The sequence below is a fragment of the Girardinichthys multiradiatus genome, chromosome 18 (genome assembly GCF_021462225.1).
Source record: "Girardinichthys multiradiatus isolate DD_20200921_A chromosome 18, DD_fGirMul_XY1, whole genome shotgun sequence".
NCBI lineage: Eukaryota > Metazoa > Chordata > Actinopteri > Cyprinodontiformes > Goodeidae > Girardinichthys > Girardinichthys multiradiatus.
In genome coordinates, this window is record NC_061810.1 from 48,797,895 (window position 1) to 48,811,478 (window position 13,584).

At 42.4% G+C, this 13,584-nt stretch overlaps 1 protein-coding gene across 2 annotated transcripts in view; it reads right to left on the minus strand.

Annotated features, from left to right (window-relative positions):
* Positions 1 to 8,853: 8,853 nt before the first annotated feature.
* LOC124883530 (gastrula zinc finger protein XlCGF57.1-like) overlaps positions 8,854 to 13,584 on the minus strand; it is a 36,361-nt gene continuing 31,630 nt past the window's right edge. The window contains exons 3-4 of one of the 2 annotated variants that reach the window (XM_047390665.1): positions 10,464 to 10,833; positions 8,854 to 9,337 (exon numbers count right to left, since the gene is read on the minus strand). In XM_047390665.1, coding sequence (XP_047246621.1) covers positions 9,285 to 9,337; positions 10,464 to 10,833 — 423 coding nt within the window. In that variant the 3' untranslated portion in view covers positions 8,854 to 9,284. Of the gene's footprint in view, positions 10,834 to 13,584 lie in introns of both variants that reach the window. The other variant, XM_047390663.1, reaches the window with a different exon arrangement.

The following is a 13,584-nucleotide window of genomic DNA, read 5'->3' on the forward strand; positions in this document are numbered from 1 at the left end:
TCAGAGACTTGCAGCATTCACTCCTCCTGGATGAGCATGTAGAGACAGTGGACAGTCACTGGTGTTGACTTTGCAGCAATCCCTCATACTGAGCATGCATGTAGAGACAGTGGAGAGGAAAAACTCCCTTTTAACAGGAAGAAACCTCCAGCAGAACCAGAACCAGGCTCAGTGTGAGCGGCCATTTGCCACGACCGACTGGGGGTTTTAGAGAACAGAGCAGAGACACAAAGAGAACAAATAAGCACTGATCCAGGAGTACTTTCTATGGGAAGGAAAAGTAAATGTTAATGGATGTAGCTCCTTTAGTCGTTTCACCTAGAAAGAAAGAACAGATAAACTCTGAGCCAGTTTTCAAGGTTAGAGTCTGAAAGAGAGCACATAGAGTTAGTTATAGTAGAAGCTCAGTCAGTATCTATGTCTAGGAGAGAGAAAGGGTTAAACACTGAAAGACAGGGCCATGTGGATCATCAGTAGAAGGTGAACACAGAGCCAGGTCAGGTGTAGCTTCTAGGAAGAGAAAAGAGAGAACAAAGTTAAAAGCTAAAATAACAGCAAATAATGCAAAATTGGAGAGTAGTATGAGAATGTAGCGAAGACGGTGAAAGTGGTCATTATGTCCTCCAGCAGCCTAAGCCTATAGCAGCATAACTACAGAGATAGCTCAGGATAACCTAAGCTGCTCTAACTATAAGCTTTATCAAAAAGGAAAGTTTTAAGTCTAGCCTTAAAAGTAGACAGTTTGTCCATCTAGAGCCCACTGATGGTCATTATTATACTAAAAACCACAACGATTGGGATACCTCTCTCTGTCAGATTGATTATAACTGCTTTTCACGCAACCGAGACGAGGTTACCGCGCAACTGGAGCATCACTCTGGAGAAGAAATCCCACATGGATTTTCATTCATTCTCCCCCGTTGGCCAACGAGAAGAAAAATTCATGAAAGAAGTGTCTGGAATAGGAAGGCCAGAAATTTCACTTTATCGATCGAAGGCGTGAGTTTAACACGTAACAGAAGAGAAAAACCCCACGGAGGTTTCAAGGAGACGGAATCGCCATCATTGTTTTTGTTCCAGTCGACTGTTGACGATCCGTCATATCATTCCTTTTCGCCAAGGAGGCCAGAGGACGAAACTGACCGCTCTCCTGAGTTATCCCTCCTTCTCTCCCTCTGCTCAGAGGAGACAACATCAAGTAATCTTTTTATTTTATTTTCCCTTTTAGAAATAGCTTGGGCAGGATAGAGAAGGATTTTAGGACAATTTCAAATCGCTACATATGGTCCAATGTGTTCTAAATTGTATGTGCATGCAATGTTTTATTGAAACTTTGATTGCGGTTGGACATCTGAAAGCCGCTGTGCTTTTCAAGCTGTGTGTGTTTTGCTGTGTTGTTTTAACACCTGAGAGCAAGCTCAGGGTACATTTTAAAGTTGGACCTTTAGAATTTCATGGTGGAAACTCACCATCTCTTTGTCTGCATCCTGCGTGTTGCTTTTTACTGGTTTGCCGTCAAAAATTTTATTATCCTTTGTTCGCTGAGCTTCCAACTTTGGGGGAAGTTTTATGACCCTGTGGGGTGTGTTACACTGAGCTACATTTTGGCGGGGCCGCTCCCAAAGCTCCGCTCAGCACCATATTATCACTTGTTTGCCATAACTGCTGGTTTGATTTTCATACACACTCAATGCTGTTTTGGTTTATTTTGCTTAGTTAGATATTTTTGTAGAACCTTGCATGTTTGATTAGGTGAAGATTATTGAATTGGAAGAGCGTGGTGTATCAGGGCTGTTGATTTAATAAATATTCACGTAGATAAAGAGAGAGCGTTTGTGTTTATTTTGAGCAAGAGTGATTTGTTAGTCAAAATAAGGTCGAAGATCCTCCACCTGCAGTGAATTAAACCTGCAGTTGATTAAACAGTAACATCTAGTAATAGTTATCAATTATTACTGAAAACTAAACCAATTATTTTCAATGCCTCGATGTTCATCCTCGTCGTCAGAATAATGAAGAAACAGATCGAGCTCCCTTTTGTGTTTTCGCCATGCTCTCATTCTCAAAGTCATCTGTAAGCAGATGTGAATATAAGTTAATCAAAACATTGTTTATTTGACAGCCATTTGCAAAAGGGAGGAGGATGCGGTCACAACACTTACCTTATTGAGATGGTTAGAATGAAGAAAACACACACCTGACAAAAAGACAAGACTGATTTATAAACACATAACTAAACCTTAGGTGTGTCTAAACATTAAAAAAATGTGGGCTGGTGCTGAACTTCATTTGAAAGCATGCTAGTTAAAATGAGGTCATCAGGCATGTTTCTTTTTCTCCCAAAAGGCCTAATCCAAGTGGACAAGGCCTGATGAGTCTTCCACTAGACAATGGAAATATAGCAATAAGCAACCACCTTCTTTCATGATTCACTAAAATACTTTGGTTAGTTTATAAGTCCCTGAATTGCTTAGCAAGGAAAATACATTAAAGATTTGTTGCTATTGAATCAACCTTCTAGATCACTCATCTGGTTCCAGTCTACTCTGCATCCCCAGAATCAGAACGAAACATGGAAAAGCAGCATTCAGTTCTTATACTCCACTAATCTGGAACAAAACTGCTGAATCCCAGAGTTCTTTTAAACAAAGATTAAAACCCCATTTGTTTAGATATCTTTGGAAGGAGCCGCCTCGTCCCCTTAAAGCATCGAGTTCATTATTTTCAGCTTGTAGCACAACTTTTCTTTACTTTCCTTTGTTTCACTTGATCATGCTACTGCAATGCACTTTATGTTTTTTGCAAAGCACTTTGATTTGTCCTGTTTCTGGAATGTGCTGTATAAATAAACCTGCCTTGCCGTGTAGCGTACTAAAAAGTTAGAATAAATACATTTCTAAACTTTTACCCGCCTTAATATTCATCTACCACTATAAATACAAGAAAAAAGAAGAGACTATTTAAAGAGCCGTTTTAGCAAACGTTAGCTGAAGAGGTGGAAGCTGATACAGCCAGCAAGGTTTGGTGGTTTCAGATAAAGTTAAAACCTCAAACACAGCAGAATCACTCTTACCTTCAACATTTGAGTGGATTGTAGTGAGTTTCTTCAGCTCCAGCAGATATGAACACGAATAGCAGAAGTTAGGGTTTAAATAAACCGTGCTTCTATTATGATATTTCTTCGTTTTGCTGGCGGGCTTCTTCTTCTTCTTTTGTCTTTTATTGGCGAATGGCAAACCAACTTAAGGTGCATTTACCGCCACCTACCGGACTGGAGTGCGGATGTCGATGATAGTCAGAGGGAACTTTATTCACACACAGTAATGGTGAGTGTGAATGTGTATACACACACACACACACACACACACACACATTTGTATGCATATGAATATGTAAGCACATATGCATATATATTCATACTTTAATATGACTAAAACAACCTAATATTACTTTTGAATATTTAATTAATTGATTCCTAACAGATTTTGATTTCTCTCCCAAAATATTAAAGTGCTTTTCCCTCTCTGTTTAAAACCAACTTTAAATGCTGACGTTCTTCTGAATAGTTGCTGCATTCTAATAAAACATGCTCCACTGTTTCCATCTGATTACAATAAATAAAAGTCCCTGTTTCATGTTTCCCTATTCGAAACAGAGAACTATTAAGACCTGTATGACCAATTCTAAGACGTGGTATAATCACTTCTTCTTTCTGACTTCCATCCCTACTTCTATTACCTCCCACAGACTTTTGAATATTATATAAATGCTTTCCATTGTCATGATTATCCCATCATTCCTGCCACACCTTAATGATTTTGTTTGGAACAATTGATTTTCCCTCTCCTTTGCTCAGAGGAATATTTAAGTTAATACCATCTAATTTCAAAGCCTGCTTAGCTAACAAATCTACTTCTCCATTTCCTTTGATTCCTACATGAGCAGATATCCAGACAAATCTAACAGAACAGTTTTTATTATGTAACTGGACTAAGTGATATATATTAAAAAATAAATCTAATCTACAGGATTTACCAGACTATACTTAAAATTTCAGCTTGACTGTCTGATGCAACTATAGATCTATTTACCTCCTTAACATTATCAGCAAGCGACCATTTCAAAGCTAATATAATAGCAATTAATTCAACTGAATAAGATGCTAGATGGTCTGTTGTTCTTCTTTTAATCATGACTTTATAACGCGGGATATACACAGCTACAATTCTTCTTCTTCGTCTTTTTCCTAATGACGGAAAGCAAACAACTTCATTCGTACATATCGCCACCTACTGTACATGAGTGTGTAACCACAGTCAACCACAGTAAAACGTAGAAAGAACTATTTTGAATTGATAAATAATAACCGTATTAATTAAATAACAATAAAACAGTTAAGGAAATGTATTAAAATATAATAAAAAAATAACATAGTCGATAAACAAATAATTAAATTATGTTTACATTGAAATCATTTATTTTCGTAATTATTCATGTTAAGAAAATAATAAATCTGCACTTGTCTGGGATGTCTGTTTCCCTGCCAGTATTTACCAACCTCCTAGCCAAGCACAGGTCTTCACTGTATCTGAGGAAAGGTTTCTAAGAAAATATGAATTTAAATGTAAATGATGAGTTCAACATAAAAAACGTAAATATATTGTGGTTATTTAAACACAATTTCTTCTGCTGCAAAAAGTTATAATATCTATATTTAAACAGCTTCTCTGCCCTTGTGGATTCTTGTGTGTCGGTTTAAAGCCGACTTACGTCTAAATGTTTCCCCACAAACATCACAACCAAAAGGTTTCTCTCCTGTGTGGATGCTCAAGTGTTTTTCTTTAAAGCTGTGTTGTGTCTAAATTTTTGTCTGCAAACTTCACATGCAAAAGGTTTTTTTCCTGTGTGGATTCTCATGTGACTTTTTAAGTTTGCTTTTCAGATAAATCTTTTTCTACAAACGTCACAGCAGTTGGGTTTCTCCCCTCTGTGGGTTCTTGTGTGATTGTTCACTGTTGTCTTTAAGGTAAATCTTTTCCCAGAGAGATCACATACAAATGGTTTGGCTCTTGAGTGTATTTTCATGTGTAGCTATAAGCTTGACTTGTGTCTAAATCTTTGCCCACAAACATCACAACCAAACAGTTTGACTCTTCTGTGTTTTTTCATGTGTCTTCCTAAACTTGACTGGAATCTAAATCTTAGTCCACAAACATCACACTCACAGGGATTTACTCCAGTGTAGACTCTCATATGAATGTTTAAATATGGCTTATGACTGAAATGTTTGCCACACTGATCACAACTAAATAGTTTTCCTCTCGTGTGTACTCTCATATGTTCTTGCAGATGTCCCTTTTGGCAAAATCTTTGTCCACAAACATCACAAAAAAATGGTTTGTCTCATGTGTGGATTCTCATGTGATTGTATAAAGTTGACGTCTTGCTAAATGTTTTCCCACAATCAGCACAACCAAGTGGTTTGTCTTCCCTGTGGCTTCTCATGTGTTTGTTTAAAGGTAACTTCTTGCTAAACTCTTCTCCACATTGATCACAACCAAACAAATTGTCTTCAGTGTGGATTTCCATGTGTTTGTTTAAATTAGTATTTTGGCTAAATGTGTGTCCACAAACATCATGACTAAATGGTTTGTGCCCTGTGTGGATCCTTGTGTTTGTTCAAATGTGACTCATTACTAAACTTTCTTCCACAAACATCACACCCAAACTGTATGGATTCTCATGTGACTCTTTAGAGTTGATTTCTCAGTAAATCTGCTTCCACAAAGCTCAAAACCAAATGGTTTCTCCTGTCTACAAATATCACACATGAAGGGTTTTTCTTCAGGGTGGATTTTCATGTGACTGTTCAAAGTTGACTTATTGGCAAATATTTGACTACAAATGTCATATTCCAATTCTTCAGCCTCTCTGTGGATTTTCATGTGTTTGTTCAAAAGACTTTTCCTGTTGAAACTTTTCCCTCACCCACAAAATCTATGACATTTCAATCACTATGGTCTTTGCTGTGGGATGTCATATGTTTCTTAGAAACTGAGCAGCTTGAAGAGCTTGTTGCTGAATGATCTGCCATGTGAGTCTGAAGAGAGAGCTTGGTATCAAACTGTTGGCCACAGTCAGAGCAGCTTACAGATCTGCTGACAGAGTTTCCACCTGACTCACGAGTCCGGCTCTCCTTCCAGTCATCATTACTGTCTTCAGTCTCAGATCCACAGTCAGGATGGTTCACATCATCTTCCTTGCTGTCTTCAGTCTCTGAAGAGTTGCAAGCGTCTCCATGAGTGTTCAGATCTGCCTTCCTGTAGGATTCTGCTCCTACATGGTCCTCTTCATCACTCCTCTAGTGCGCAGGCTTTCAGGCATGATGGGGAGACGTTATCAGGTCCTCCTGCTTTCTTTGTTTTCATGCGCTGAAAGAGCCTATTGACATCTTCCTCTGAGATCTTTAGTGCAGGCAGAGGATCTGATGGTGGGGGGTTGGTTGTTTTACGGGTCAAATTTGTTCCTGAATGGGATGTAGAGGAGATGATTTGAGGTGTGAATGGCTTCTTGTCATGTCTGCAGTAGAAGCCATTCAGACGGTTGGCCAGGAGACGACTCTGTTCAGGATGGGTGGAGGGGCTCCTATAGGCAGTCAGGTTTCTCAGACCAGTCCATACAGCTGAAGTGTCACCAGTAGAAAGGCTGTTCTTCAGCTTCTCACTGTAGCTTCTCTTGGCTGCTTTGATCTCCTTTGTTAGTCTGTTCCTGGCCTGCCTGTACTGCGCCCGATCTCCACTGCTGTGAGCTTCTTCCTTTTCCCTGCGCAGATTCCTGTGGTGTGGAGTAAACCATGGCTTGTTGTTCCCAAAGGTGCAGAAGGTCTTGGTCTGCACACACATGTCCTCACAGAAACTGATGTATGATGTCACCACATCAGTTAGTTGGTTTAAGTCAGTGGCTGAAGTTTCAAAAACAGTCCAGTCTGTGCATTCAAAGCAGGCCTGTAGCGTCTGCTTTGATTCCTCAGTCCACTTCTTAACAGTGTGAACCTTGAGTTTGGAAGCTCTTAGTCTCTGTCTGTAGGTTGGGATGAGGTGGATAAGAGAATGATCTGAAAAACCCAGAGCAGCCCTGGTAACAGCATGATATGAGTCCTTTAAAGCTGTGTAACAATGGTCCAGTGTGTTTTTGTCTCTGGTGGGACACTTAATATGCTGTCTGTATTTGGGGAGTTCATTGGAGAGGTTTGCTCTGTTAAAATCTCCCAGTATTATGATGAAAGAGTCCGTGTGTTTTTTCTCTACGTCTGTAATCAGCTCAGCAAGATGTTTTTCAGCGGCAGAAGTGCAGCCATGCGGTGGAAAATATGAGCCAATTATTATAAACGAGGAAAACTCTTTCGGTGAATAAAACGGTTTACAGATTATGGAAAATGACTCCAGATCAGGACTACATGTTTTCCCAGCACTTTTACGTCTCTGCACCAACCTTCATGTATGTAAAAGCAGATTCCGCCTCCTCGCCTCTTCCCCGATAGCTCCGCGCTGCGATCCGCTCTGAGCAGCTGACTCAATACCCGACTTTTGTAAAGTGCCTTGAGACAACATGTGTTGTGAATTGGCGCTATATAAATAAACTGAATTGAATTCATTTACCCAGTCATATATAAGGGATGCATACATTAAAGCAGCAATTGCAATCAAGAAAAACGATTGCCATTTACAGGCTGTCTGTAACGAACACCACATTAAAGCATAAGGGTGTTCATCAGTGCACTTGGCACCAGGACACCGTATGTCAAAGGTCGATGATCAATTTTGCAGTCAAGTCTTCATACCTTCGGTCCTCATGTCTTTGACACACGGGTAAAAAGAAGGGCTGAGCTGATAGATAGATCCACTGAAAAAGGAGGAAGCCAGACAGACTTGACAGGCCCAAGCACATAGTGAGGGTCTGCTGGGAATGTTTGTGAAGCCCCCAATCAGGGTCATATTCAAATCCCACCTCCAGGAGAGCTTTTCCTGGATCCCAGGGGAGGCTGGAGACATGGAGTCTGAGTGGACCATGTTCTTCACCTCTATTGTTGATGCGACCAATCGTAGCTGTGGCCCAAGCTCTGCGATGCCTGTCACCGCGGCAATCCCTGATCCCAGTGGTGGATCCTGGCAGTAAGGGATGCCATCAAGCCAAAGATGGGGTTCAATCGGGCCTGGTTGACTTGTGAGAATCCTGAGGCAGCTAACAGGTACAGTGAGAACAAGCAGAAGCAGTGCTTCTCCAACACTGTTTTTAGTGGGGTTGGGGAGCTGCTGACCTCTATGGTGGACGTTATTGGGTGGTGGAAGGACTCTCCTAAATCCTGCCTTCACGCCTTCCCTGGTGGAAGCAGAGATTGAGGACTCTGAGTTGGACTCTCCCATTACCCAAGTCAGCAAGGCAGTTAAAAAGTGGCAAGGCTTTGGGGGTGGATGAGAGTATCAGGATACCATGATGAAGGCCTTTGCAGACAGTATGATGTGTGCAAACACTTCAGATGTTTCAGTCTCTTAATGCCACAAAACACATTTTTAGGAACTGTTTAATTTTTCTACAGACCAATTTCAACAGGAATAGGTCTGTAAACTTAAGTTTTATGGTATTTAAAAACACCTTTAGTGTGCAGAATCCACAGAACCCAGCTAAGGTTTCAGAACGCATTTAGAGTCCATATTCTTTCACAAGTTATATATGAAACTTCCTGCTACACAAACAAAGGTCTGTGCTGCATCCTATGAAATGTTTTAGGAAGAATTAATGAAATTGCAAACAAGAGTTTGGGACGAGTTTAAAATAGTGGTTCAAAAACAATCACAGAATCAGAATCAGTTTTATTCACCAGGTTTGTGCACAAAAACATGAAATTTGTCTTTGGTTTCACTTTGCCCTGAAGTTTTTAATATAAATATATAAAAAAAGAGAAACACATGGCTGACTTAGTGCATCGATTGTATCGATCCCAGCACTCTGACTGTTAAGTGTTCATAAGAAACACACCCTGGACAGGCTGATTAATGGCAGTTTCAAAGATGACCAGCAGCTCCAGTGGAAGGTTGTCCTAGTTGAGTTGTAACAGGGAGTACAGACTCTGTTGGACCTTTTTCCGAACAGTGTGAGGACCAGGGCAGGCCCAGACAAAGGAAGGTTCCCAGGAACCAAAAGTGATCCACAGTAGACACAGTGTTGTTGAGGATGGTGAGGGAGGCAGTGTGGAGGCACCGTCATCTCCACAGTGTTGAGTGGGTTTAGTTCCAGGTGGTTCTGACCACACCAGATGACCAGCTGATCCACCTCCTGTCTGTAAACAGACATGTCATTGTCCTAGATCAGATCAACGATAATGGTGACTTATTGAAGTTTGAATATTGTCTTAATATTTACATCGACACTTTAAATATGAACTGTTGAATAACACTTTTAAAACTTCATGAGAAACCGCGTGTCTCATGTGTGACATTTTACATGTCTGTTTAAATTGGACTTGAATCGAAATCTTTGTCTACAGATATTACAACTAAACGGTTTGTCTCCTGTGTGGATTCTCATGTGGCAGTTTAAATTAGACTTTTCACTGAATCCTTTTTCACAAACAGCACAACTAAATGGTTCATCCCCTGTATGGGTTGTCATGTGACAGTTTAAAGCAGACTTTTTGATGAATCTTCGTCTGCAAACTTTGCAGCTAAATGGTTTTTCTCCTGTGTGGCTTCTCATGTGACCATTTAAAGCAGCTTTTTCGATAAATCTTCGCCCACAAACATCACAACCAAATGGTCTGTCTCCTGTGTGACTTTTCACGTGTCTGTTTAGATTTGATTTAAATCTAAATCTTTGCTCACAAACATTACAACTAAACGGTTTGTCTCCTGTGTGGATTCTCATGTGGCAGTTTAAATGTGAGTTTTCACTAAATCTTTTTCCACAAACTTCACAACTAAATGGTTTATCTCCCGTGTGGATTGTCATGTGACGGTTTAAAGCAGACTTTTCAGTAAATCTTTGTCCACAAACATCACAACTAAATGGTTTGTCTCCAGTGTGGACTCTCATGTGGCTTTTCAAAGTTGACTTCAATCTGAATCTTTGTTCACAAACGTCACAATTAAAGGCTTTTTCTCCTGCATGAATTCTGATATGATTGTTTAAAGTTGACTTATTACGAAATGTTCGCCCACAGAAATCACAACTAAATGGTTTGTCTCCTGTATGGATTCTCATGTGTCTGCTTAAACTTGATTTAACTCTAAATTTCTGTTCACAAACCTCACAACTAAATGGTTTTTCTCCTGTGTGAATTTTCATGTGTCTATTTAATTTTGACTTGACTCTAAATCTTTGTTCACAAACATCACAACCGTAGGGTTTTTCTCCTGTGTGGCATTTCATGTGTTTGTTGAGATAATCCTTCCTGTTAAAACATTTACCACAGTCAGGACAACCATAAAGTTTCTGATCCTTTTGGACTTCCCTCGCTGAGCTTGAAGACCTCATTGCTGAGTGACTCGTCATGTGACTCTGAAGAGAGAGCAAGTTGACAAACTGTTCGCCGCAGTCAGAGCAGCTCAAAGATCTGAGGACAGAGTCTCCACCTGATTCAGGAGCCCTGCTCTCCTTCCAGGCATCATCACTGTCTTCAGTTTCAGATCCAGAGTCAGGATGGTTCACATCACCTTCCTCTTTATCATCAGTGACCTCAGTCTCTGAGAAGTTGGCAGTATCTCCATGGGTATTTAGATCTTGACTCATGGTGGATTCTGGTCCTCCATGGCCTTCTTCATCAGTAACTGCTTTTATCTGCTCAGCTAAACTGCTGGTTGAAAGATCTCCGTTGTCTGTCTGGTGATGATAACGTTGTGAGAAAAGAGGTTCCTCTTCATCATCCTCACTCTTTATGATAACAGTAATGACTGGGAACATGGAGCTGTGAAAGAGCAGCTCCTCCTTCACACTGAGCTGCTCGTTCTCCACACTGGTCCAGAGTCCCTCATCTTCCTCCTTTTTATGGAGAGGCTCTGGAACCCTGGAGGCATCAGTCTCCTCTTTTAAACAGAGCTGCTCTTCCTCCAGGCTGGTCCAGAGTTCCTCCAGTTCCTCTTTTATGTGGAGAGGGTCTGGCTCCTTCTGATCCACATCAGGACCCTGTTCTTCTGGAACCTCTTCTTTAACCACCACTGACTCTTGAACATCTGCAGGCAACTCTGAAACAGATTATGCAGATTATAAACAAATGTAACATCTCAATATGAATATGTAATACAGAATTTAAGGGAACAATCTGATCAATTTTATTCATTTCATATTATAACACAAGCAGATCCATTTTACATTCATAATTTATAATCAAATCAATTAATTATCTAGACAGATGCCCTTCCTTGAACCGCCACTTTAACGTGGTGGAGGGGTTTGAGTGCTGGAATGATCCTAGAAGCTTTGTTGTCTGGGGCTTAAATGCCCCCGGTAGGGTCTCCTATGGCAAACAGGCTCTGGGTGATGGGTCAGACAAAGAGCATTTCAAGATGCCTTAATGAGGACCACAAAATCGAGGCACGTGACGTTGCCCGGTATGGCGGAGCCGGGGTCCCACCCTGGAGCCAGGCCTGGTGGCCGGGTTGCTCACCGCGGGACCCGGCCGGGTCATGCCAAAAAAACGCGAGACGCGAGGCCATTCCCCAGTGGGCCAACCACCTGCAGGGGGAACCACAAGGGATCGGTGCAAAGAGGATCGGGCTGCGGACGAAGGTGGAGACCTCGGGAACCCAATCTCCGGATGCTTAGGCTGGCTCTAGGGACGTGGAATGTCACCTCGCTCGGGGGGAAGGAGCCTGAGCTTGTGCGGGAGGTCGAGAGATATCAACTAGAAATAGTCAGGCTCACCTCTACGCACACCATTAGCTCTGGAACCCAGTTCCTTAACAGAGGTTGGACTCTCTTCTACTCTGGAGTGGCCCGCAGGAAGAGCCAGCGGGCTCGGGTGGGTGTGCTTGTTGTCTCCCAGCTCAGCCGTCTTGTGTCGGGGTTTACCACGGTGTATGAGAGGGTTGCATCCCTGCGCCTTTGGGTCGGGGACAGGTCTCTGACTGTTGTTTCGGCCTATGCGGAGAACCCATCCTTTATGGCGTCCATGTCGGGGGTGATGCATAGTGCCCCTCCCTGGTACTCCATTATTCTGCTGGGGGTCTTCAACCCCCACGTGGGAATCGACAGTGACACCTGGAGAGGCATGATCGGGAGAAATGGCCTCCCCGATCTGAATCTGAGTGTTTTTTCTTTATTGGACTTCTGTGCTAGTCACGAATTGTCTGTAATGAACACCATATTCAAACATAAGAGTGTCCATCAGTGCACTTGGCACCAGAACACCCTAAGCAGGAGGTCAATGATCCACTTTGTTGTCGGGTCTTCAGACCTTCGGCCGCATGTTTTGGACACTTGGGTGAAGAGAGGGGCTGAGCTGTCCACTGATCACCACCTGGTGGTGAGTTGGATCCGCTGGAAGAGGAGAAAGCCGGACAGACTTGGCAGGCCCAAGCGTATAGTGAGGGTCTGCTGGGAAGGTCTGGCGGGATGTATTGAACTCCCACTTCCGGGAGAGCTTTGACCAGATTCCGTGGGAGGTTAGAGACATAGAGTCCAAGTGGACTATGTTCTCTGCATTTATTGTCGATGCTGCTGCCCGTAGCTGTCACCGTAAGGTCTGCGGCGCCTGTCACGATGGCAATCCCCGAACCCGGTGGTGGACACCGGCAGTAAGGGACGCTGTCAACCTGAAGAAGGAGTCCTATCGGCTGTGATTGGCTTGTGGGACTCCTGAGGCGGCTGACGGGTACCGTGAGGCCAAGCGTGACGCAGTGGCGTGCCATGGAGAAAGACTACCGGTTGGCCTCGAAGCAATTCTGGAAAACCATCCGGTGCTTCAAGATTGGGAAGCAATGCTTCGCCAACACTGTTTACAGTGGGGGTGGGGAGCTGCTGATCTCGACTGAGGACATTATCGGGTGGGGGAAGGAGTACTTCAAGGATCTCCTCAATCCTGCCATCACGCATTCCCTGGTGGAAGCAGAGGCTGGGGACTCGGGGTTGGACTCTTTCATCACCCAGGCTGAAGTCACCGAGGTGGTTAAAAAGCTCCATCGTGGCAGGGCTTCAGGGGTGTATGAGATCCGCCCTGCCACGGTATTGGAGAGGAGAGTCTGGCCGATCGTCAAACCTCGGCTTCAGGAGGAAAAATGTGGTTTTCGTCCCGGCTGTGGTCCCATGGTAGAATAAGCTGTGTAAACGACGTGGTAACTTCAGTAAACCACAAATTAACCTTTAACAGTACATTCATAGGCTCAATACTTCTACAACATTTTATTAGCTTACCGTTCAGCCAAGCTACCAATATACAGCTTGAAGTACGCTTTGTTAAAGCAAGAAAATAACTTCAAAGTATTTCCACCATGTTTAACCACTTCTCCACAGGGATAAAGCCGCAGCTGATAGGAAGAACATGAAGTTGCCATAGCAAACCTATGCTAACTAATACAAATGTAATGAGAAACT